Here is a 26833-nt window from a genome sequence, read left to right as displayed (position 1 = left end):
ATGTTAGAGATTGAAACTGATTGTTTAAATGACAGCATCATTGGGGTATAATTTGCACACCAGAAAGTGCACGCTTTAGAGCGCGGCGTGGGTCAGCGCGTTCCCAGAGTGTGCACCCCTCGCCAGCATCTCCGTTCAGGACGGTTCCGTCTCCCCAGAGGAGCCGTGAGCGCATTAGCAGGTCCCTCCGACCCAGCGTAGGTGAGCACGGTCTGCGTGCTGTCCGCACTCGTCTGCCCCAGGCACGGTCCGTACCTGGAGTCTTACAGCCCCCAGCCTGTCGTGACCGGCTTCATCCCCTTGTTGCAGGAGCCAGGACCTCATCCCTTCTTCCGGCTGAGCGGCTCCCCACTGTATGAGACGCCACATTTTCTCTCTCAGTTGACGGACAGCTGAGTTATTTCCACTTTTCAGCTGTTAGAAAGAATATGCTATGAACATTCTTGTACAACATAATGTCTGTGGAAGAATCGATAACGTCTGGGATTTGCTTCCAGTATGATGAGAGCAGGGGCAGTGGGTGGAGGTGGAGAGAAGCTAGATTGGCCATGAGGTGGGACTTGCTGAAGTGGCGGTCGGGGTGTGGGCGTTCGGCGTACTTTTTTGTCTACATTAGCATATGTTCGAATGTTCCCATAATTTACAAAACCTTTTTTTTTTTTTAAGATTTTATTTATTCATTGTACAGAGAGAGAGACAGCCAGCGAGAGAGGGAACACAAGCAGGGGGAGTGGGAGAGGAAGAAGCAGGTCCCAGCGGAGGAGCCTGACGTGGGGCTCAATCCCATAACGCCGGGATCACACCCTGAGCCGAAGGCAGACGCTTAACCGCTGTGCCACCCAGGCGCCCCTACAAAACCTTTTTTTACGTGTATCGATGAACCAAATTATTTGAGGACCTTTGAAGTCGTACTTGTTAATATCTCATTTCATCAGGTGTTAAAGTGACCAGTGTGCTTCTCTAATTTATTTTTGGTTTTCAGACGAATAGGTCTGTTTTGTGGGGAAAAACAGCTTTTCTGCTATTCTTATGTAGATCATCTTTTCTGAATCTAGTAGTTGTATTTTAACTACAAAACAGTTGTTACCTTCTAACTTTGTAAATTTCTGTTATTCGTTTTTAATTCAGCCTTTCAAAGGGCATCAGCTTTGCCAACTTAAAAGTAACTCCATATTAAATGTGTACTTGGTCAAATCACCTTTGATAATGCATTGGCCCATTCAGGGTACTCCTTAACTAACCCTCAGGTTGTCAGCACTAACATTTTGTTTCGATAAACACATATACTGAACAAATTGGAGTTAATGCAATTTTGGTTATTTTTGTATCATATTACTTACTTGCCCCCGTGCCTCGTCTATATTTCTTCGTCCATTCATGAGACAGCATTGCCATTCTGTACCAGCCGTGATGCTGTGCATAGGAAGTTTTTTCCTAAACTAGGAGAGCATACACATTGCAACAGGGGAGGCAGATGTGAGCAGTAGCTCAGCCCCAAGTGGAGAGCTACCTGGGAGACACGCTGGGTGGGTGGAAAGGTGTTCACCAGGCAGGTGAGCACACTTAGACATGGCTAAGCGTACGGGTGTACAAGAGTAGGGAGGCAGATGCCAGCAAGTCCGGGCTTCTCCTGTTGTCGTGGAGAACAGTTAGAGGACTTGGGCTCTAGAAAGGGTAAAGATACCCTCAGAAGGAGAACCAGTGTTTCATTCCGTAGCTGGTTTGCAGTATTTCGGGGTGTCAGGGTAAGATGGCCCAAACAGATGCATTTCAGAGCCAGCAGGAAAATGAGTAACAGGAAACACTTGAGGGGCACTGGCTGGATTGGTCGGTGGAGCATGGCTCTTGATCTCGGGGTTGTGGGTTCGAGCCCCATGTTGAATGTAGAGATTACGTAAAAAAAATAAAATCCTGGGGCGCCTGGGTGGCTCAGATGTTAAGCATCTGCCTTCAACTCAGGGCGTGATCCCAGGGTTCTGAGTTTGAGCTCCTTGCTCCACTGGGAGCCTGCTACTTCCTCTCTCACTCCCCCTGCTTGTGTTCCCTCTCTTGCTGACTCTCTCTCTCTCTGTCAAATAAATAAAATCTTTAAAAAATAATAATAATAAATATTTTTATTGGGCACCTTGCTCCACTGGGAGCCTGCTACTTCCTCTCTCACTCCCCCTGCTTGTGTTCCCTCTCTTGCTGACTCTCTCTCTCTCTGTCAAATAAATAAAATCTTTAAAAAATAATAATAATAAATAAAATAAAATAAAATCCTTAAAAAAGAAAAGGGGGAAAAAAACACAAAAAACCCTGAGCCTTCCTCCCCAGGAAGCTGAGATTTGGATTCTGTAAGTCAGGACAGGACCCAGGAGAAGCCTGCTTATGTTCTGGGTTAGGTGGTCCAGAATAAGGAGAAATTACAACATGGGGGTTAAGCAATGAAAAAAGTTTTAACGAGAGAATGTCTGTATCATCCTCATTTTTAAAGTTACGTTCTACAGGTATAGGTCAGTATCTTGAGCAAAGTAGTTTTATTTGAGTCAGAGGAGGATGGGGCCAGCAGGGCGTTCTTGCACTGAACTCCCTGTCCCCTCCCCTGTGCCCTGGTGCCCACTGTTCTACCGCGGGTGTCTGAGTTTGACGACTGTGAGGACTGCACCTGTGTGCAGCCATACAGCACCTGTCCTTTTGTGACTGGTTATGTCACTGAGCATGATGTCCTCCAAGTTCCCCTGTGACGCAGCACATGTCTGACTTTCTTCCTTCTTCAGGCAAGTAGTCCATAATCGGTATGGCTCGTGTTTGTTTATCCGTTCATCGCCTGATGGACATTAGAGTTGTCTCTGCTATCGTGAATAATGATGCTGCGAACATGGCTGTACGAATACCTGTGGGAGTCTGTGCGTTCCGTTCTCGTGGGTGTATTCCTAGAAGTGGGATTGCTGGGTCATACGGTGATCCTAAGGTTTAACTCTTGGAGGACCCGCATACCATTTTCCACCGTGGCTGCACCGTCTTGTCTTTCCGCCAGCACCGCACAGGGGTTCTGATCTCTCCCCGTGCTTGCCAACGCTTCTTTCTGCTATCTTTTCTCTTTCTCTCAGTCTTTTAAAAAAAAAACAGCCATCCTACTGTGTGTGAAGTGCTATCTCGTGCTGTGCTAGTCCTGAGAGTGCTTTGGGAAGGTTCCGAGATTTAAGACCTTTGTGTTGGCTTCCTCCCTGGACCGCAGAACCGTGGCACGGCCCCCACACCCCAGTGATGTCTTGAGAAACCAAGACAAGCACACACACAGATTCATACGTCCTCCTTCTAAACTCTCTGGGTATTTTTGAATGTCTGTCTTCGTGGTATTTGAATTTTAGTCTATTTCTTGGCCTTTAAAAAGCTACCTATTTAATGGGGTGCCTGGGTGGCTCAGTCAGTCTAGCATCTGACTCTTGGTTTCGGCTCAGGTCATGATCTTGGGGTCGTGAGATCGAGTCCCACGGTAGGGGCTCTGCTCCGCGCTCAGCAGGGAGTCTGCTTGGGATTCTCTCTCTTCTCCAGAACTCTGCCCCCACGTCCCCCCACCGTGCATGCGCACATGTTCGCGCGCTCTCTGTCTCTCAAATAAATAAATAAAATCTTTAAAAAAAAAAAAAGGTAAAAAACTACCTATGTAAGAAATAGGTGTGGATTAAACCCTAAGTGGGAATAAAGGAAATGGTAACCGCCTCGGGCCTCCTGCTTCCCTGTCTTACTCGGACACCTCTAGGTGTTCTTGAAGGCGGACCTCAACACTGGGAGAGAAAGTAAGAATGAGGACAGAACCCCATTCTGTTTGGTTACAGCTTACTTAGTGGCTTTTGTTTCTGCCTCTTCCATCTCATAGAGCTGAAGTTTCAACATGCAAAATTCAGATTTTTGGGAAAGATGAGGTCTGTTACTGGCGTGAGGACGCTGGGATCACACAGAGTGAGGCTGCTCGCCCCTGCTGCCTCGCTCCATCTGGTGGCACGATTTAAAAATGAAATAAAAGCGCCAGGGCAGTCAGTTTTATAATGACCTGTCCACGGCCTTTGCTAATGGGGGTATTTCCCATTTTTCCTTCTGAGATAGATGATAATAGTGAAGTGTAGCCTATGTAAGAGTTCCATTAAAGCACCACTGGTAATATTGGAATCTATTAAAAGCAAAAGTGTGACGTTACGATGTTCCAATTATTCATAGAAATCCCCACTGAATAAAGAGATTGTGGATGACAGTGCAGAGGAAGAATTACACGAAAGAGTCCCAACAGGAAAAATTAAGAAAGTCACTGGTAACGCAGCTAATTTGTGGGGGAGATCTTATGGATTTCTACAGAGATAGATATAAAAACGTAGTCCTCTGTACACCTTTGAGTTTATAAAATACTGTGATTTAAAGATCTCTAATATGCAAATACTTCATTATGTTGGTAGGTTATGTTAATCCATTTTCCCTTTTAAAATACTAGTGTTCGTCCCCAGCTTGTTTTCTTTGTTCTTTGGTATTGTCGATATGGCTGTGTGCCCGCTTAAAAACACACGTGAAATTCTAGACCACGAATTTGTACACGTAGCTTTGCTGAGGACAGTGCTCCAGGTTTAAGATGGTACCATAGGGGCGCCTGGGTGGCACAGCGGTTAAGCGTCTGCCTTCGGCTCAGGGCGTGATCCTGGTGTTATGGGATCGAGCCCCACATCAGGCTCCTCTGCTGTGAGCCTGCTTCTTCCTCTCCCACTCCCCCTGCTTGTATTCCCTCTCTCGCTGGCTGTCTCTATCTCTGTCAAATAAATAAATAAAATCTTTAAAAAAAAAAAAGATGGTACCATAAGTGATCGTTGTTAGTGCAAAGCATGAACCTGAGTCCCGAGACCTTATTGGAGTCCTGGTTTTGCGGCCGTGCCGCGTGGCTCCGAGGATGAAGTGAGCTTGCTCAGGTCGTGAGTAACGCGAGCCCCGAGCGTCCTGCAGCCGCGCTCAGGAGTGTCAGGGAAGAGAGCGCTCAGTATAAGGACTGCTCCAGTTCCACGTTAGAGATTTAAATATGCCCTCAAAACTGAAATCCTAGGACGGATTTGACATGATTTTAGACACGGATAGTTGTTTCGATGTAGCCTAGAGAGGAGTTTAGATGACCACCACGCAGTCCCTGGGCCGTCGCTAGAAACGTCATAGCCATCCAATCAGGAAGGGTAACTGGGGCTTTGGAAGTCTTTTACCCGATCGTTTCCCAGGTCCTTTGTCCTTGAATCACTCAGTACAGGCTCATTTATTACCTGTTGTTAATCCACTTAAAGTAAGGGGTGGTAGTTTGTACATTAAAACTGAGCTGCAAGCTCGTGAGGCCCAGGTAACAGATGGCCTGTCAGCGGACGGCGACCACGGGAGGCATTGCGGCCCCTCCCCGAAGCAGAGTTGTGCAAGGAGATGTGGGTTCAGAGCCTTGCACGGAGCACGAGAATTAGTGAGAAGGGAGGCATCACCTAGATGATGCAATATGGAAAGAGGCAAATCTGAGAAAGCTCTGTAACTTCTGTAGCGTGAGATGGCCGTGGGGCCGCTGGGCACAGGGTGACTTCGGTAAAGCGCTTCAGCAGATCGTAAAGTGGCCCTTCTGTAAAGTGGTAAAAAAACTGGCTGAAGTGCCCTTTTCCAGAGCGGGGGAGGTGTTGTCTTTGTTATGCCCCGGGTATACACAGAACCACGAGGAGGACGGACCCACGGACCCACGGTTTCCATAACCCGCAGTCCAGGCAGTGCTCTGTTTTACCCCCGGAAGTTTGCCACCTGCTTGGTCGTTCTGGAACGTCTTGTCCACTTATTGTGGATTTGTTTCCTGTTTCTTTATCCTTAGCATAGCTGGCCTCATCCTGATGCATCTGAGAAGAGTCAACACACTTTAAAAAGTGCATTCTTGTAAATTAGGCTGATGCGTTTATAATTACCTGTGGTGTTTTGTCAGTCATCTTTGGTTTGTATGAGTTTACATAACCACAGTTCTAAGGTAGACAAAGCAAAGCTGTCACCATTTTATCAATGAAAGCAGTTCACGGGGCGAGGTGAGTTGCGGGTGTCCCTGTTACCAGGACCGCTCGCCAGCTCTGTGCTAGACCTGCGGACCGTGCGAGCGTGGTCACATGATGACGGAAGGCTGTCCTCTGGGACTCAGTGCAGATACGTAAGAAGCAGGCCGGTCAGTGCTCTCTCGTACCGCTGTCCCCTGAGCCCTATTTACAGTACTTCACGGGCGCCTGGCCGGCTCAGTCGGCGGAGCATCCGGCTCTTGATCTCAGGGACATAGGTGTAGAGATTACTTAAACGTAAAATCTTTAAAAATAATGAAAGAATGAAGTACTTCATCGTGGTAACAACATGGTGGAGATACAAAGAGAAGAATGTGCTGTTTGTACAAATATGAGTAATCATTCTGTTACAGTCTTCATTCCTTAGGCCGTATTTTCTCTAGAATGAATCCCTTTTGATATGACATCATTTTTTAGCTCATATCTTTGCCCTTCGTAATTCATAATTTTTTAACTTTTTTTTTTTTTAAGAGAGAGAGGAAGAGTGTGCACCTGTGTGTGACGGGGGAGGGGCAAAGGGAGAGGGAAAGAGAGAATCTCAAGCAGACTCCCCACTGAGCACAGAGCCCCCATGCGGGGCTCCGTTTCACGACCCTGAGATCGTGACTTGAGCCGAAGTCAAGAGTCGGACACGCCCCGACTGAGCCACCCAGGCGCCCCAGATTCCTAATTCTTTAAGATAGCGTTGCCATGGTTACACGCTGAGTCACTCCTGAGTGCTCCTGAGAAAGCACTGGTGGCTGACGATCTTAACGACGGACTAGGATGCCCGGCTTCGGAGCACCCCATCAGAGGCGCGTCTTCGCCCGACGTGGACCGGTGTGCGTACCAGCCACGCGGCTCTTCACTTAGGTTCTCGTGTACACGGCGGTGCTGTCAAGTTTCTTTCAAGTAAGTGTTTCTTGCTTTTGTTTTGCTCCAGTCAGAATTTTCAGACCCTCGTTTTAATATTTACAGGTGGTCGAACTGAAATTTGGCGGGAAAGACATCCCCGTCACCAGTGCCAACCGGATCGCATATATCCACCTTGTCGCCGACTACCGGCTGAACAGGCAGATCCGGCAGCACTGCTTGGCCTTCCGACAGGGCCTGGCCAACGTGCTGGACCTGGAGTGGCTGCGCATGTTCGATCAGCAGGAGATTCAGGTACCACCGCTGGCCGTCACGCTTGTCTCTTGTGACAGGAAGACGCTTTCTGAGCATGCACCTCAAATCTGATGAACTGAACTTCTTCTTTCAGGTATTAATTTCTGGTGCACAAGTTCCCATAAGTCTAGAGGACCTGAAGTCCTTTACAAACTATTCAGGTAGGTTGTCACTACTAGTTATTTATTCCTGAGAATGTTACAGATGGTATTTCCAGACTGATTTTCATGTACTTTTTGTCTGGTAATTCACTCACATGGTTCAGAGCCCAGCATGTCGGACGAGGTTACGGTGGGACCCCGGCTGCCCCATCCTGCCTCCGCCTCTCCCGCCACAGCTCTTCTTGGTTCTTTCTGTATTTACACACACATACAAAATTAGTTCTTACTTTCCTCATTTTTACACACGGTTCTGCATCTTGTCATTTTCTCTTCACACCATGTCGTCTTAAGTCTCTGCTAATGCATTTGGGTCGCTTCCAGTCTTTTGCTTTTAAAACAGTGCTAGCCAAAAAAAACCCAAAACAAAAAACCACTAACAATTAAAAAAAATAAACAAAAAAATGGGACCTCATTTTTATTAAACTTAGAAGTTTCTGCTCTTCAAGAAAATGAAAAACCAAAAAGAAGATATACAAATGGCCCATAAACACATAGAAAGATGGTCAACAACATTAGCTGTCAGAGAAATAATAAGATTGTTCAGAGGTGGAATTGGCGTATCTTTTGGGCATTCTTTTTTAAAAATTAACCTCATATATACTTAGGAATAGTGAAAAGAGAAAAGAAGTCATCCTTGAAACAATCACTGTAATTTTGGTGAGTTTTCGTAGTCTGTCATTCTAGTTTGTGGTGATAGTGATTTATAGTATACATTCTGTTTGTTTCACATCAGAAATAAAAAAAAATCATTTCCAGCGGACAGCCTCTCCTCTGCTGCCCTGTCCTCCCTTGAGGTACATTCAATAAACATCAATAAATTTCTATCTCCTTTTTTAAAAAGGTGTGTATATATATATATTTCCAAGCTGTTATTCTTCTTGCAATTAATTTTTTAGATTAAATAGATATATATGATTTATTTAACCTTCCACTATAATAAATAATTTTGTGTATATTTCTAGGTGTAAGGTCTTTTTTTTTTTTTAATGAGAGAAGCCCAGAAGTTAAATTGCTTATTAAAGGGTGTGACAACTTCAGGGGTGAGATTAGGATGAGTAGGACTCAAGGGGAAAATGTGGCAAGTAGTATTTAACATTTAGGAAGTGGCATATATTCTTGAGTTTGGCTGAGGATAATTCCACCCTTTCAGTCTTTTTTCTCATCCGTAGGAAACTGTCCAAATCTTAAATACATATTATAAAAATCTGTAGTTGTGAGCCATTGATTCTTATCTTTATTGTGCACATGGACATTTTAAAGTGTTTTATTTTTTTATTATTTTTTTCCCAAAGATTTTATTTGTTTGTATGAGAGAGAGCATGAGAGCGTGAGTTGGAGAGGAGCAGACAGAGGGGGCCAAGCAGACTCTATGCTGAGCGTGGGGCCCCACATGGGGCTCGACACAAGACTCGATCCCAGGACCCCATGAATGTGACCCAAGCTGAAATCAGAAGTCGGGTGCTTAACTGACTGGGCCACCCAGGTGCCCCTAGAGTATTTTGTACCCGCGCGCCCGGCCGGCTCAGTGGGTAGAACATGTGACTCCTGATCTCAGGGTCGTGGGTTTGAGCCCCACACTGGGGGTAGAGATTACTTTTTAAAGAAATAAAATATAATATAAAACTGTTTTATATATCTTAGAAAGTTTAAAATATACCCTTAAATAAAGGTGATGATCAACAGTGCTTGCATGTGATACCGCGTCTTTGGAGACGGGATTGAGACCTAAGCGAAGGCGCTAAGCAGGGCGACGAGGCACCTTGGCTTCTGTGAAGTGTTACTATTCCTCTCGTTATTACCTGTTATACGCTGCGTAACTCACTTTTCAAACCAGAAGACCTTAGAGTCATTTCAGTGTTGGGGCACCCGGCTGGCTCCGTTGGTGGAGCGTGCGACTGTTGGTCTCTTGGGGTCATGAGTTCAAGCCCCACATGGGCGTGGAGCCTACTTAAAAAAGTTAAAAATTTTAAAAAATTTAAAGTCACTTTGTTTTCATAAAATGATTATAGTCATTTACAATTAATGAAATTACAGGCAACTTTTCTTCATTGTCCTTCTCTCTTTTCTAAATATAATGAAATGAATATTTCTCTCAGAACAGTATTTAAGCCTTAAAAACATATCCTGTACAGGAGTTCCAGCTACAGCTGAGTAAGGAGAGGATTTCTCTTCTCAAAGATTGCTATTAGCCTGATATCAGAAGCAAACAACAGTAACACAAGAAAATAATAGATTTAATATCCCCCAGGAACATAGATGGAAAAATCCTCAAAATATTAGCAAACTGATTCCAGCAGCTACGTAGTATTTACCCCATGAATGCAAGGTTATTTTTACATCTGGAAGTGTATTAATGTGATATGCAGTGTTGGCAATAAAAGAACAAAACCCATATAGTCATCTCAGTAGATGCAGAAGGAGAAAGAGGAGAGCAAGTGCAGCCCTTGATCCTCTAAGCATCTCCCACCCGTTCAGGACGAAAACCCTCAGGAAACTAGGAGCAGAAGGGAACTCACCCTGATACAGGACACGTATGGAAACTTCATAGCTGCCGGCACACTGGTGGAAGGTTAAAGGCTACCTGCTTAAGTCAGAGGCACTTGACCGGGGTTTCTAGCTAGGCGAGAGCGAGGAGAGGAAGGAGAAAAACATCCAGGTTGGAAAAGAAAAGTGAAAGAAGTAAAACTGGGGGCACCTGGGGGGCTCAGTCAGTTAAGTGTCTCCGACTCTTGGTTTCAGCTCAGGTCATGATCTCAGGGTCGTAAGTTCAAGCCCCGTGTTGGGCTCTATACTAGGTGTAGCGCCTACTTAAGATTCTCTGTCCCTCTCCTGTCCCTCTGCCCCTCCACCCCCCAAAAAGGAAGGAAGACTTTCTTCATAGGTAGCTTGACAACAAAATGAGAACTAAAAAACCCATTTCAGCACAAATCCATACACACAAACCAATTTTGTTTTTATGTACAGTCCAAGAATGGAATTGCTTGAACAGTTCCATTCAGAGTAACATCAAAAAGAATAAAATGCAAATACAGCAAAGTAAGTGTTCACGCAAGACCCGTACGCTGCAGACTGTACGACACCACCGAGAGGAGGTGGAGACAGCCCTTCGTCATGGGTCGGAGGACTCCGTGTCGTCGAGGTGTAATTCTCTTCAAGTTAATCTACAGATTCAGTGCAACCCCTATCAAAATCCCAGCAATCCTGTTTGTAGAAATCAACAGGTTGATTTTAAAATTCATTTGGAAATGTAAAGGACCTAAAACAGCTGAAACGGTTTTGTAGAAGAGCAAAATTATAGGAGTTATACTCTGATTTAAAACTTACTGTAAGGCCACAGTAGTCAAGACATTGTGGTATTGGCACAAGGATTGGCATATTGATCGATGGAACATAATTAGGAGTTCAGAAACAAATGCTTATATTTACAGTCCGTTGACCATTCACTTGACGATACAGTAATGCTGGGACAACATTCACATGGAAAAACAATGAGCTTAGACCTTTACCTCCCACCGTATGCAGAAATTAGCTCAACAGGATCGGAGTCCTATAGGTAAAACCCAAAACTATGAAACCTCTAAAAGAACATAAAGGAGAAAATCTGCGTGGCTTTTGGATTAGATGGAATTTTTGGTTGTACGGCAAAAGCATGAGCCAGAAAAAAGAATTGATAGAAACTTGGACTCCTAATATTAAAGCTTTTGTACTTCAAAAGATGCTGGTAAGAAAATGAAAAGACAAGCCACAGATTGGGAGAAACTGTGTTCAGGTAATATGTATAATATGTATATAAAGAATACCTACAACTTAGTAAGACAAGCAATGGAATTTAAAAATATGGCCAAAAAAAGTTTCACCTAAGAATATACATATAAATGGCCAGTAAGTGATCAGCACAGGAACAGTGTTTGACGCAGAGTCAGATCCCAATGAGAGATGACTACATACCCACTAGAAAGTCGGTCATCAAACAGATGGCACCAAGGATTAGTGAATACATGGAGAAATTGGAACCCTCTTGACGGAATGTAAAATGGTAGAGCCTCTTTGGAAAAGTTTACCATGATTTAAAAAATGGTTATACTGCTACATCACACCATATAGAAAAATGAACCCCAAGTTGGTCAACAGCCTTAATGTAGGACCTAAAAGCATAAAACTCTTAGGAGAAAACGGGTAAGTCTTTATGGTCTTGGATTTGACATTGGATTCCTAGATATGATGCCAAAAGCATGAGCAAAAAAAGAAAAAATATAAATTGGGCTTCATCAAAACTATAAACTTTGTACATCAAAAGACATTATCAAGAAAGTAATAAGACCAATCTACAGAGGGAGAGAATATTTGGAAATCATATATATGTATTCAGAATATATAAAGAACTCTTACAAGAAGATGACAAACCCATTCAAAAATGGCAGAAGGACATGAATAGACATTTCTCCAAAGAAAATACACAAACAGCTGGTAATCTCGTGGAGATGTGCAGCATGACTGGGCATTAGGGAGATGCAGCTCAGAACAGCAGTGGAACAGTTCCCACGTCCGTGAAGACGCCTGCGCACAGGCACCATATAGAGAGTAACGGGTCGGCAAGGACGCGGAGGAGTTGGAACCCGTGGTAGTTGCTGGCATGGGTGTAAATAAAGTAGCCACTATGGAAAATGGCTCGGTGGCTCCCCAGGAAGCTAAACAGAGACTCAGCATACGACCCAGAATTCTACTCTGAAGTGTATGCCCAAAGGCATTGGAAGCAGGGACTGAAACATGTACTCGCACAGACGTGTTCACACAGCATTCTTCACAGGCGCCCAGAGGTGGGAACAGCCGCGTGTCCTTCCGCGGATGGATGGAGGAGCAGCTGTGGTCTCTGCACACATACGGAGGGGTATTACGAAGTCTTGGACAGGAATGAAGTCCTACTGCTACGACACGATGACTCGCGAAAACATGCTGAGTGAGATAGACCAGACCCAAGGAAGGACATGTATTGTGGGATTCAGCTTCTGTGAAATACCTGGAATGGGCAAATTCTCAAAGCCTGAAAGCAGGTTAGAGGTCACTGGGGCTGGGGAAGGGGCAGTGGGGACTTCCTGCTTAATAGAGTTTCTGTTTGTGATGACATTTTGTAGGAAATCGCAGTGGTGGCTTGAGATTCCCTCCCTCTGCCCCTCCCCATGCTGCGCTCGCTCGCTTGCTCTCTTTCTCTCTCGAATCTTTTTTTCTTTTTTCTTTTTTTTAATGTTTAGGGGCGCCTGGGTGGCTCGGTTGGTGAAGCGTCTGCCTTCGGCTCAGGTCATGATCCCAGGGTCCTGGGATCGAGTCCCGCATTGGGCTCCCTGCTCAGCGGAGAGTCTGCTTCTCCTTCTGCCCCTCCCCCTCCACTCTTTTACTCTCGCTCTCCTCACTCTCTCTCAAATAAATAAATAAAATCTTAGAAAAAAAAGAAAAGTTTAAATGGTGAAATTTATGTTCTGTATTTTACCACAATTTGAAGAACCGTATGCAGACTCTGTCCTATCGAGTGCTGTTTCCCAAGCTTTCCTGCAAGGTGACTGACGAGGTTTTGGAGCTGGAGCACGGTGTAGGCGGTGTAGACGGTGTAGGCGGTGTAGGTGTAGACGGTGTAGAAGGCGTAGATGGTGTAGGCGGTGTAGACGGTGTGGGCGGTGTAGGCAGTGCAGGCGGCAGTGATGTCGGCATGTTCTCCCATGTGGACAAGCCATCCCTGCGCGCGTACCTCCAGGGACCGTGTACGGCCGTTGTCTGCAGGGAACGTGGGATTCGTTTGAGGAAGTGGGGGTGTTCCAAAGGGGACTGTGGCTGTGGTTGCAAAACTCTAAATTTGCTAACATTGTTTACATAAATATATCGATATGCATATATTTACATGTACATAAACGTATGCCTGTATCTCTCCTTCCTGTCATTAATTTTTATTGCTGTAAGTTCGAACTCTGGTGTTTACGTAAAGGCAGATAATACCTAAGATCACTCTGTCCCCACTATCAAGTCATAAGTTTAAAAAAATGAGATCAATCCAACCTTTCCTTTGCCAAGAAATTGTCTTGGGTTGTTTGCATTACCCTATCTGCACTGAAAGCTTATACCTTTAATGATCTTAGCTATTCCAGTAAATAGGTTTTAAAATATTATCATATTCATTTTGGTGCCAATTAATGCACTTAAGATATTTTATCGATGTTATTTCTGTAGTATATTAACAATGAGGGAACAATATAGAGCAATTATTTCAGTTTTAGGAAGCACTTAACTAGATTAAAAGCTGTAAGTAGCAGATATTACACTTGAGAATAGTGGTCTCATCGTGTGCTGGTCTGTACCTACTGTTACAAGGACAGGTGATAAAATGAATTTAGACACTAAGATCACGTTGGCAAAATAACTAGTTCTATTAGAAATAACCCCAAAGTGTTCTGGAACCTTTCAGGTATTTGGCTCTCAACAGGTTCGTTTTTAACCCCCAGCAGAGTTCGTAAAACTCACACCCCTTCGCAGCATCCTTTGCTGCCAGGGCTCATCCTCGTTCTGGCCTTTGGTATTTGGATCCTTCAGAGGTTCCTGTCTCCCTCGCGTGCTTGTCCATCATCTCCCAGGAGCAGAATGAACAGTGTTTCTAGGGGCACCTGGCTGGCTCTGTGCTGAGTCAGGGTTGTGGGTTCAAGCCCCATGCTGGGCGTGGAGCCTACTTAAAAAAAAAGAAAGGTGTCTCTGCAGTTGGCTCTCAGCCCTGAGCTGGCGTCCATCACTAGCGGAGGGCCGAGAATGAACCACGCTTACCGGTTTGTGGCTCTGGTGTTGTTAGGAGAGTCCCACTTTGCAGTTACCTGGTTTGTGATAAAACATTTGTTCCTGTTATCGTAGGAGGCTATTCCGCCGACCATCCTGTGATCAAAGTCTTCTGGAGAGTCGTAGAAGGGTTCACGGATGAAGAAAAGCGCAAGCTGCTCAAGTTCGTCACGAGCTGCTCCCGACCCCCCCTCCTGGGGTTTAAGGTACGCAGCGTCTGTGCCGTTTGCTTGTCAGCAGGACAGGCCACAGGACGTGGGGTGGGACACAGTGACGTAGTGCGCTGCCTACAGTTCTTGGGGGGGGGTAGCGTTTACGGTGAGGTGCTTGTAACAGCAGTGTTTTCTGTGTTTGTAGCTACAGTAAGTATTTCAGCCGGATCACTCACGTACTGGTTATTCAGTGATTTCATGGTGCCGTCCCGTGCCGACGTGCTGGTGCGGCGGCTGGGATCGGGGCGGCCTGTGACCAGGGCCTGCAGGCTGGGGGGCCCTGGGCTGGGCTCGCTGGGATGCAAAGTACCATCTCCTCAGTTTTACTACTGAGCTGAAGAAAACACAAGCTAAAAATTGGGATGTAGTGTGTTTGGGGAGAATAACGTAGGAGCAAAAGTGCGGTTGACCTTTGAACAGTGTGGGTTTAGGGGCGCTGACACACACACACACACACACGCCCCCCGCCCCCCCCCCCCCCGTGCAGTAGAAAATCCACAGGTAACTTTTGATGCTTCAAAAACTTAACTACTAACAGCCCGCTCTTGACGGGAAGCCTTACCAATAACGTTAACACACGTCTTATATGTTGTATGTATTATATTCTGCGTTCTTACAGTAAAGAAAGCTACAGGAAAGGAAATGTTGAAACCGTGAGAGAAAGTATCTTTCCGGTACTGATCTGTATTTATCAAAAAAAATCTGCATATAAGTGGATTCGTGCAGTTCAAACCAGTATTGTTCAAGGGTCAGTGGTATATATTTCCCTGGTTGTTCCATTACTTATTTTATGTTACTTATCATTTCTGATAATTAGTGATCACCTCATTAATTCAGCTTAATATTTTTAGCAATTAAAATTGTTTAGGGGACAGTTAGTGGTTCCCTTATTCATTGTCTATTAAAATAAAGCAGTATTAATAGTTTAAAATACACAATGGTATGTGTGTGTGTGTATATATATATAAATATAGAAGAATATCAAATTAGATGAGCATTGAGTACTGCTTGTGCTGGCAAAACTTAGAGAGAGGCATGTACTTCCGATAACCTTCAATGAGTGAGTTATATAGGAGTTATTCTTTTCTTTAAATTTTTACTTTGAAATTATTGTTAAAGTATAGAAAAGTTGTGAGAATTGAACAAAGAATTTCTGGTATGTAAATTGCACTTCAATCAAGCTATTTTTATGTATTTTTTTTATTTTATTTTTACTTACATATCTTTTTAGAGAGGGAGAGAGGGGGTTGGGGGCAGAGGGAGAGAGAGAGAATCTCAAGCAGACTCCACACCCAGCACAAAGGCTGACTCGGGGCTCCGTCTCACAACCCAGAGATCATGACCTGAGCCAAAGTCAAGAGTCAGACGGCCCCTCAATCAGGCTGTTTTTAAAAATTGACCTCAGTAGGGCGCCCGGCTGGCTCAGTCAGTGGAGCACGTGACTCTTGATCTTGGGCTTGTGAGTTTGAGCCCCCACGTTGGGTATAGAGATTATTTAAAAATTTAAAAAATCTTTTTAAAAAGTTGTCTCTCAGTCGCTTCATACAACATCGCAGTAGTGCCATCAGAGCTAGAGCCGTAACATGGAGAAGTGGGAGAGGGGTGTGGCATGTGTGCTGGGGTTTTATTGTTCACGGGACTTGCGTTATGGACAGTGTCGTAGTTTGGAAGCAGTGAATAATTTTCAGTGACATTAGAACTAAAGTCACTCCTCTGTCTTCCCAAGTATCAGAGGAGGAAAATAAGCATGCCCAACAAGACTAAGAGAACCCACTTCATTAAGCAGACACAGAAAGCACTAGAATCATGAAATAGACACGTAGGAGGCTGAACCATTACAACAATGACTGTACGGAGAACGGACTCGTCTGTTAAGGGGAAAACCTGTCAGACAGGGTCAAAACCTCTGCTGTGCACGAGCGTCACCTAAACAAAGTGGTTCAGAAGGTGGAGTGATGTTCCTGGTTTGCCGTGTGACTGCCTGCTCTCAACCCCAGAAGAATGGGATGGTTTTATGCACCGGCACACGTGACCAGATATGAAAACAGGCCTCTGTGAATCTAAAGAAAATCAGGCAACAGCCCGAAAGAAGCATGTCTTTTGGTTCCTCTTGGGCCTGTCGTGAAGTCTGGGGATGTCACCGTGTTGGGGCCTGGAGAGTGGGAAGAACGCGGGGAAGGCACATGAGTGCGCAAACCAGTGGGACCAGGGAGAGGATCTTCTGGGGGCCAAGTTTTATCACCTAGTCATGTGAACAGTCCTTTAAGTTAAATTCTTACATACTAAGATCATAATACAATTAGCTAGTTTTATCAGCAACCTTTATTATGAGAGACCAGGCTTCTAGAATCTTCCACTTTCAAAATGACACCAAACCTAGAGATAAGAAAATTAAGGACCTAGTTTCATGAAAGGAAATTTGGAAGACCTACTCCCATCAAAACTGAGTGGAGGACCCAGAGATTTCTGCCAGCCTCTGATTAATTTAGTCCAGGGCCAGTAAGAATTAGGGGTGTTGCTAGAAGGGGAAGGTTCCGGAGATTTGGGCAGCCAGTGGAGGAGTCTGTGTTAAAACGCCTGTGGGAGCGTTGGCAAGTGGAGAGGGAAGGAGGAGTGAGGGGTTTACATTAGCTTTTAAAATCCCACGTGGAGCCGTAGTGAGCACGCTCTTGTCCCCTGTTGGTGACCCCACACAGTCATAACTCAGCTGTCATTGGACCCTGAAAAATCGGGAAGCTCTGATACACGCTTTCTGTGTTAGATTTTTTTTCAAGGATCTAAAATATATTAAATGTGAAATTTAGAGTTTTCAAGTATCTTTGCAGTTGTCCTAAGTTAGGCTCCAAGGGTGGAAAAAATCACCTTAATATTTGTGCTTTCTAGTTGGCTCGGCATGCCCGGCGAGAGCGTCCTTCAGTCCAAGTCCTATAAAGAGCAAAGGCAAACTCGCATAATTTAAAAGTTATGAAACTCCTTAGTGCTGGATTATTGGAGAAGAATAGCATCTGCTAAAGCTAATTAAAGTTTAATATGTTCAATGAATGTGATTGTTCCAGACAAAAAAATCATTAAAGCGCTGTAGAAAATTGTTAAGTTGCCATCGGGCCACATAACAAATTGATGATTTTTCTCCCTCTGAATTAATGCAGATTCCCGTTGTGCTCTATTTAATTATGCACAAAATGATGCCCTTGACTCAGATTTCAATGAAGAACTTCATTTTTTTTACTTGTAAGACTCCAAGTAGGAAATTCAATTAGCATTATGAAAGAAACACTAAAATGGGGCATTTAATTCAAAATGTATTTCAGGCTCTTCCCATTTAGCCAGTCACTCACCTTTCCCCTGTGCTCGCAGACTCTGCCTTCAGAGGTCCTTTTGGGTTTCAAGATGTGATGTTTTCGTTTTAGTTTATTCAAGCATTTGAGAAAATTATTGCCCTTCATGTACTCAGAGTGTGAAATAATGAATGTAATTAATGTGCTTTCTGTTTCTCTTTTGGTTCCTCTTCTGGCACTTTTATGAGACACTTAAAATAGCGTATGAACTATAATTTTTTAAAAGACAGTGGTTTTTAGCACATATTATATGCCACATATACTGTTTAAATGAAGTTTTTAATTTAACAGTGAGAAACGTACAAAGGCTGATAGTAAGTGTGTAAGTCTTGAGTCAGCATTTTGTGGGCTGTGCTGTTCCTCAGTTTTGCCCACATTGTAAAGTCCATGCTAAACTCAACATACAGGGGCACCTGGGTGGCTCAGTCATTAAGCCTCTGCCTTCGGCTCAGGGCGTGATCCCAGCGTTCTGGGATCGAGCCCCACATCAGGCTCCTCCGCTGGGAGCCTGCTTCTTCCTCTCCCACTCCCCCTGCTTGTGTTCCTTCTCTCGCTAGCTGTCTGTCTCTCTGTCAAATAAATAAATAAAATCTTTAAAAAAAAACAAGAAAACAAAACTCAACATACAAATGAAATAAGACCCACTGAGAAGCAGTTTGGGGCCAGTTGGGTGCCTGCCGTGCTGGGCGGCAGGGTGCATGCAGCTGGCTCCAGGGGTCCCCGTCCGAGGAGGGACATTAGTTCTGTTCTCTCATTTGCACGACGGTGGTTAGTAGGTAATTATTTTTTATACTCTTTGATTATAATTCTTAAATATAATTTAAGGTAATTAATTATGTGCTCAGTTTTATAGGCTTTTTTTCGCTCAACATTATATCAGGATCATTTTTCCTCATATTAAAACATCCTTGAAATATTTTTAGTAAACTTCTTAGGGGCGCCTGGGTGGCACAGCGGTTAAGCGTCTGCCTTCGGCTCAGGGCGTGATCCTGGGGTTCTGGGATCGAGCCCCACATCAGGCTCCTCTGCTGCGAGCCTGCTTCTTCCTCTCCCACTCCCTCTGCTTGTGTTCCCTCTCTCGCTGGCTGTCTCTATCTCTGTCAAATAAATAAATAAAATCTTTAAAAAAAAAAAAAACAAAAAACTTCCTAATGTCCCATCATGCAAATTGGACCACAACTGACTTACTGTTTCTTATTAGGTGTTTACAGCTCTTCTTTCCTTATGATGCTAGGAACATCCTTGTGCGTAAATCGTGATCTGTATCTCTGGTTGTCTGCTTAGGACGCAGTCCTGGAAGTGGAGGTCAGAGGATGTGCGTGTGTCTAGGCTCCCGAGCCCACCGCCAGACCGGCCTCGCAGGCAGTTAGGCCAGGCTACAGCTTGGAGAGGAGGATCCCGCTAGACAGTGCTAGCGGGTGTCGGTGTGAGCCTTCGCTCACAGGTGTCTTGTCACAGCTCCGAGGAGGAAGCATGTGACAGGTGTACAGGCACTGACCTGGGGGTGGAGCCATCCTGGCTCCGGATACCAGCCAGGCGCCTGTGGGAGGCCCCGTTTCCGGTACAGTGAGGGGTGCAGCAGCTAGTTGGGGGTCTGAAATCCTGTAGCAATGGGGCTAAAACCATGCTGGCCTGAGAGTTGGCAGATTCAGGCTTTCAGGAGGAAGACAGTCTCCACTTTGTTAGGCTCCTGTTGCAGGAGAACACAGCATTCACTTCTGAGTGTCTAATGGCGTTTGTGTGTAAGAGGGAGAGAGAGTCCCTGGTCATTTGTAGCTGTCGAAGAGCTGGCCTTTCCAGGGGTCTCACACTCAGCCCGCCTGACCAGGTCAACCTACAGATACCCGCATCTGCACAGGGGTGAGGTGACTGAGCACGGGCGCACCCACAGCATCGTTATTTGTAAAACTAATGAAATAACGTAACTGTGCAGCGACAAGTGGTGCTGCAGACATCTAGTAGGGTACCGTAGAGCCTCGAAGGAGGGAGCCAGATTGATCCAGGAAGATCATAAAGACAGTGATCGGGGTCCCCAACAGTGTACGTATGGTGCCAGCGTTTTCTGTTTTAAAGTGGGGAGGGGAAGAATACTTTCTTGTCTGTGCACGAATCTCTGTGGGAAGGTGCTTAAGACCCCGAGCACGGCTGCTCGTGGGCCAGGAGCCGGCCGCTGGGGGGAGAGGGTCTGCGCTGTGCCTGAGAAAACAGCAGAGCGGCACCAGCACGTGTAAAACATACGCGCTTAGTGCCTCCGTACCGCCAGCGCTCCAGGGACAAGCGAGCCACGCCGTCCGCCGCCCTCTTCTCTTGGACCTTGTCGCTTCTTGGAGGAGCTGGGTTGCTCCTTTGTACGTCTTGTGAAACTGGTCCTTTTGAGGATCACCAGACTCCAGATTTTTTGGCGGTAACGTTGCATAGATGACGTCGTCTGCTTTCATCATCTCCGTCAGCGTCAGAGACCCAGTGTCTGCGAGTCGGCGGCCGGAGGGGCCGCGACTGGCGTGTGGCTCGGTGCGCGGGCTGCGGAGGCCCCGTGCGGCCACGGCCTGGACACGCTCCTCCGCGTGCTTGTAAAGCAGCCGTGTTCCAGCTGCTGCCGCTCTTCATTTCTTAGCTGAAATGTCCTCTGAAGAAAACCTTTATTTTTCCTCGTCAATTGTTTGGTTACCCCGCGGACTCTGTGCAGAGATGGTAGAGTAGATCGCAATCGTTGTCCACTTACCAGCTTTTGGAACGCCGAGTGGGTTAACTAACGCTTCCTACAGGCAGCCGTACGTTGGGCCCCTCTGCCGTCACCACAGACTCACGGGCTTTAACGTTTTATGTGTTTCGGTCGCTTACAAGTATTCCTTTTCGCATTCAGAGCGTGCATCTGTGTGCCCCGTAACCCAGGGAGTGCAGGGTGGCTGGCTTTCTGGTGTGACACATGGTGACATTTGTCAGGTGCATTTCCTGGCTTCACATGGAATCCCACATTTTCCCGAGGAGCCCCAGTTCCTTCCCATGAGAAATAGGTCTACAGAAACCAAAATCTGGGCGATCGGGCTGTTCATTGTCACACGTGGTCATTGTTTCCAGGCCTTGGAAACAATGGACGGCGTTAGGAAATGGGTGGGTTTTTTTTCCCCTAAGAGGAAAATACATCACAAGTTCAAACTGACATTTCCAATTCAAATTTAGACTTCCAGGGTTTTTATTTCTTTGATTTCATATTGGATTTTGTTTTACCAGTGATAATCGTGGTGTTAATTCCTCCTTTGCTTCGTCTCCTAGGGAGCCCTGGGTCCCACAGTCTGCGGCAGTTCTGCACAGGTGTGCAGCAGTTCTGTGAAAGACGTAGTGGTTTTAGAACAACTCTGCAGGGCTGGGGGTGCCTGGGTGGGCTCCCTGCTTATTGGGGAGCCTGCTTCTCCCTCTGCCCCTTCCCTGCTCACGCTCCAGCTCTCTAATAAATAAATCTTTTTTTAAAAGATTTTATTTATTTATTTGATAGAGAGCACAGAGGGAGAAGTGACAGGGAGAAGCTGGCTCCCCACTGAGCAGGGAGCCCGACATGGGACGCGATCCCAGGACCATGAGACCATGACCTGAGCTGAAGGCAGACGCTTCACCGACTGAGCCACCCAGGTGCCCCATAAATAAAATTGTAAAAAAAAAAAAACAAAAAAACCACTCAGAGTAATGCCTCCCTGTATGATCAAACCACCAGTGATAGGTTCCTTTGTGTAATTTTGCTTTCGATATTTTGAGATTGCTGTTTTCCTCCCCTTTTGAGTGAATTCAGTTTTTCTGTTGCGACGTCCGCGTGGCTCTGAGTTTGGAGAAGACGCCCTCTACCACTGTCCCTCCCCCCTCTCCTTCCGCCGGGTGGCTTCTGTCTGTTCGAACATAAGCCAACAGGTGTACATATTCAAGTCTTCACCCTCGTACCTTCTTGAATTTTAAACAAATTTTTAAAAGACTAAAACACAAAACCATGGAGGCCCTGCTCACTGGAGAAGTTATATTTCCCGTGAGTGGACATTGTTCTTGTCCGTTTTCAAGCACGAAGTGCAGTGCGCGGTACTCAGTATTCTGCCGAGCTCAGTCGGAGCGTCATAAAAAACCAGATGTCTTTTGGGAAAATGGGACCACAACAGCGTTTTACTGTTTGAAGCAGGCAAGTTTTGTGTGCTTTTAAAAAAATCCATTCAAGGCCCCCGTGTTAAAGCTGCGTCCTGCACACCTGCTGTCTTTTCAGGAGCTGTACCCCGCGTTCTGCATTCACAACGGAGGCTCTGACCTCGAGCGGCTCCCCACGGCCAGCACGTGCATGAACCTGCTGAAGCTGCCCGAGTTCTATGACGAGACCCTTCTGCGGAGTAAGCTTCTCTACGCTATCGAATGTGCCGCCGGCTTTGAGCTGAGCTGAGCGGAGCGGGGGCTGACCCCCGCAGAGGGGCTTCTGGTGCCTGCACCACGGGCAGCACCCCGGCCGCCGAGGGCGCTGGGCCGGACTCCTGCAGCTCTCCTGCGCCTCCCGTCCCTCAGTCCCCCTCCTCCGTTCTCTAGATGGTCCGTTAAGTCACGGTCACTCACTTAGATGGACACTGCTTTTCAAGTAACTTAGAGTAACACATGTTATGTGCCGTGTGGCTACTTTAGTAGTTTTGCCAAGAAGAGCACAGTTTTAAGACTAGTGGCAACTCAGTGAAATTAACCAAAGATGAAGCTTTGGCTTTGCTGATGGACTCGAGCCTTCCTGAGCCGGGGGGCTCCTGGGGGGGCAGCGCGTTTGCTCGGTCTGCAGAGACGCCGGGTCTGAGAGGTGTTGTCGCGTCCTCTCGGGGCCCGCTGCTTCTCGTGTGGCTGAATTGTTTACAGTCCTAATTGTTAAAACTAAAGGCATTTTCTCTCCTGCTGCCTTTTCCCAAAGTGGTTAGGTTTGGCAAATATACAACAATGATAATATTTTATTTGTGCTTTTTAAGCCATTCCCCTGAACGGGACTAGCATGCTTGTGTCGGTTTACCACTGGCTGCACCATGGTGGTCGGGGTATCCTTGTGTGTGGGTGTGTGTGAGCGGAGACCTCATCCTTCTTCCGTTCCTGTCTCCACGTCGTGGCCGCAGAGCTTCCGGGAGAGGGGAGGGGCTCGCCTGGTTCCCGCAGCACGCGTGGCCTGCGATCGGCGGCGACTTGGGGAGAGCAGACACTGGCATCGGTTGGAGTCACTTGAACCAAAGTGGTGGGCTGCGGCTTTGCACGGGGCGCGGCCTGCTGTGGCGGGGCCTCGAGGCCGCCCGCCCCCCTCCCCCGGGGCTGCGCCCGCCCCCCCTTCCCGGATACTTGGGTAGCGCGCCATGCTTCTGCACCCTCTGCTTCTTGACGGAGCTGCTCTGAAGGAGGACTGGACGGTCCCAAATGCGTGTCCGGGGAGGAGTGGTGTGACTCTCTTAAAAAGGCACTTTACCAGGACCCACCTTGTTAGCTGGGTGGTTTCGGTCTGAGAACGGAGGGCGTGTCGGAGCGTCAGCCATGAGAGCCGGAGTGACCCTCGCTGATGCCGGGGGCCTGCGGGCTCTCTCTCTGACCTCCCTCTGCCTCACCTGCGCTTCCTGTCACTGGGGCTGTGGACTGTCCTATGGAATTGACCAGAATTAGCAATATGCTTTTAAATGCGGGGAAACTGAATGACACTTTTAAGACAATGACCATATCAAAACAAAATGTATAATTTCATAATTTGAATAATAAATTAAGTGTTTAAATGCTATTTGTAGTCTTGATATACAGAAATAAAATAATTAGGGCTTGTCCTTGGTTTTATTTTTATTTTAGGTTGGTTTATGTTGAATGTTCTGTATCTTCTCTGCATATTAGTTTGTGTATTTTGCTGTCAGTATTTTGAAAATGGATTATCTGGGACTGAAGGGAGATGGGCAGTTACACTTACTTGGGTTTGTTTTCTCAGCTATTCTGAGTTTATTTATTTATTTGTATGTTCCAGTGGTTAAATATTTGCATTAAATGTTTTTCTCCCCAAGACTGTGTTGGAGTCACCCGAAGTCATTGTGATCTGTTGCTAAAATGATGGTTTTGTCACGGGTGTGTAAATGACGCAGGTAACGTGGTGTAAGGACGCCTGTGAGTGTGGCTGAGACCTCACCAGACCGGACAGGATGCCGTCTGCGCACAGAGACGCTGCAGCAGGCGGACCAGGACCGCCCTCCCGGCCCGTGCTGGGGGCGCCCTTCCCGTGGCTGCCGCCAGCCAGGGCCCCCCTTCCGGGAGGGACGCCACCTTCCCAGGGCTTTCCGTGGGTTTAGCAAGACATCGTTGAGAAAAATCACATGTGAAGGAAGACTCTCCTCCTGTGCTTCGTTGGCTTTTCCCTGGCTGCGTTCTACTTTGTTCACTGCTAGCAATTTTGTGCTCAAACCGGAACGTTGAGTTAAAGGGGGTCTTATTCCAGGTGTTTCTCACATGCTGTCGCCTGCAGATGGGTTCTGGCCGGCGTCCTCACTGCCGGGGGGTCTGTCGCCACGTCCTGCCCCGGTGCCGGTGACAGCCCCGCCTGTGGCGTTCGTGCGGTGAGCACCTCTGCACAGCACAGCCGGGTGCCACGGAGCCCCCAGCAGCCACGTGACACGGCCCCTGGTGCTCAAGCCCCACCTGCAGTCCACACAGGCCTTCCGGGCACAGACACGCTGTTCACAGCGATGGAGAACCGAGGCAGGGCCTCGCAGACCTGTGGATGCTCACGGGATTTGGAGCACAGGAGGGGTTAGGGAAACTTCCTCAAGAGGGGAGTGGTGAGCTTGACATAACTTTATCTTGAAGCTGTCTCATACTTTAAAGAAAGATGAACAGCCAAAGGCATATGATAATGCAAATAAAGTAGAAATTTGGAACCTAGAATAGGAGCCTAAAATAAGCAAACCAAAGCTAATAATTAGCTGATCTCTTACAGCCAAGACATAAACTCAGAAATTTAAAACATTCAGCTCTTTGAAATTCATCTGTTTCAGGCCAGGAAGCATTACAAGTGAGTAATAAGCTGTCTGAAATAACACAGCCACGTCGTACCACGCAGGACCACGGATTTCCCCTGGAAACCTCCACTCCCCAAACGGAAGGGTGTGTCAGTGAGCTCGCTCTCAGCTTCCAGAGGCCCTCCTGGCGCTGTGGTGGCGGCCAGGGTTGGCGGCCTCGACAAGTCCTTGCAGGAGGCTTTGGAGAGCTGAGAGGACCAAGTGGGCTGCAGGTGGGAGGCTCCTGTGGGCTCCAGGGCCATGGGCCATGCGAAGCTCTCTGCTTCCAGAAGATTCTGAGGGGGGGTTCTTAAAGCCTGAGTGCTTTGTGCCTCTGCTCATGTGTCTGTGGAATAGGGATGATCTAGATACGTGATCTTCACAGCGGTGTTATGAAGGGACGCGCGGTAGGGTCTCACTCTAAACCGTGGTCTCCCGTGGTTTAACGCCACGTCTACGAACTGCAGAAGCAGGATGACAGCCGTCCGACCCCGGCCTTGCCAAGCAGCGTGCTGCCCCATCAGCACCATCGCTGTTTCCTCAGCAGCGTTGGGCAGAGGACAGCCGCCCGTCTCCGTTCCCAGTCAGCTCCGTGAGCGCCTCTCGGAAGGCAGCCTCCTTCGCCTGTGTTGTGACGACTCACAACGCGCTGTGCGAGTTAGGATTTGGCCTCTCCGCAGTCAACGCTTGGTGAGCGGAAGATCGTTGACCGCGCCGGTGGTGAGGCTCAGGTCAGGAGCCAATGCCCGCCCTGCGGCGGGGGCTCTGGGGTCCGCACAGGCCAGCAGGCGCACCTGCGGGGGCTCCTCCGGAATCAGAGCAGAGGGCAGCCACTGGTGATCTCGACCGTGCTATGGAGGTGAGAACGTGCGGGGCTCGACTGGGAACACAGGGTCTGAGCCCCTCTGGGAGCTAACGCCAGCCGACCGCCAGAACTCCTGATGGAGGAGGAGCCTGTGGACTGGTGAGTGTCCTTACTAGAAGCTTCTGCTCGGACACGGTGCTATCTGCAGAATTTGAGGTAGGGCCGTACCGGCCGTACAGGCTCAGACCCGAGAGAGCAGAGCCAGCCATAGGGTCATGGCTGCACACAGTGCTCGAGCTTGGGGGAGGATCTGTTTAAAGAAAATTAATCTCACGTATGATCAGCTTCCCGTGGCTGCCGTCACGTGACCCCAGACGTGCCTGGAACAACAGCATCTGTCCTCCGTGCTGGGGGCCGGGAGAGGTCCTAACCCGGCTCCCTGTGGGAAGACTTGGTTCTCTGCCTCTTCCGCCTCCTGGTGGCTGCTGGCACTCCTGGGCTGTGGCCACAGCTCCTGTGTCAAACCTCTGCTGCACTTCTGCTCTGCAGACGCCTGTCCATTGGAACGAGGGCCCACGGGAACGCAGAGTGACCCCCTCACAAGACGCGCCATTCCATCTGCAGAGACCTGTTTCCCACGTCAGGCCGCGTTCACAGGCTCTAGGGGTGTTGGGCTCCTGCCGCTCAGCCCACCTCCTCTGTCCTTTCCCTCCGAAAGCAGGACAGTGTGCTAGGTGAGTCCTTTAACTTGGAAGGTGGGAACCGCAGAGCCTTGAGCAGGTCTGTTCTTCACCATCAGGGAAATGCAGGCTCACAGCCGATCCATGTTCCTGGGGCTTGAACAGGATGACCCAGGGGAGGAGCTCACAAGTCTGCGTTCTTAAAGTGTCCCAGGCAGTCCTTCCTGGGTAGCTGTTGGAGAACAGTTCCATAACCTCGGAAACTCGAGCAGCTAAGCACTTCAGGGCCGGGGCGGCGGGGCGTCCCAGCTGAGGCGTGTGGGATCCGTTTCCTCTGCTGGGGGGCAGGGCCGGTTCCCTCCAGTGCACGTGCGCCACACAGGAATCCTGGGAGACAGGCCAAGCAGTCCCCTGTGTCCTCCACCCCCGCTGCGGGCACACAGGAGCAGGGGTCTTCGGGGATCCTAGTCCAGACGCAAACTACAGTTCACACATTGCATCTGTGTCCACAGGAGCTCCCCTTGACTTGGGACTCGGCATCCCAGACTCCGTGAGCCCAAGACATCTGCTGAACCCCCACCCGGGTTC

General features: G+C 47.5%; 1 protein-coding gene across 1 annotated transcript in view; it reads left to right on the top strand.

Annotated features, from left to right (window-relative positions):
- Positions 1–23772, top strand: part of UBE3C (ubiquitin protein ligase E3C) — a 117858-nt gene extending 94086 nt beyond the window's left edge. Inside the window, exons 20-23 of the mRNA XM_045792223.2 lie at positions 7038–7226; positions 7321–7387; positions 14273–14403; positions 21988–23772. Of these exons, the coding sequence (XP_045648179.1) occupies positions 7038–7226; positions 7321–7387; positions 14273–14403; positions 21988–22158 (558 nt within the window). The 3' untranslated portion in view covers positions 22159–23772. The remainder of the gene's footprint in view (positions 1–7037; positions 7227–7320; positions 7388–14272; positions 14404–21987) is intronic.
- The last annotated feature ends 3061 nt before the right edge of the window (positions 23773–26833 follow it).

Source organism: Ursus americanus, chromosome 3 (genome assembly GCF_024610735.1).
Source record: "Ursus americanus isolate L20-20 chromosome 3, mUrsAme1.1.p, whole genome shotgun sequence".
NCBI classification, from domain to species: domain Eukaryota; kingdom Metazoa; phylum Chordata; class Mammalia; order Carnivora; family Ursidae; genus Ursus; species Ursus americanus.
The sequence above is the reverse complement of the archived record's forward strand: the minus strand, read 5'-3'. Positions and strand labels throughout refer to the sequence as shown.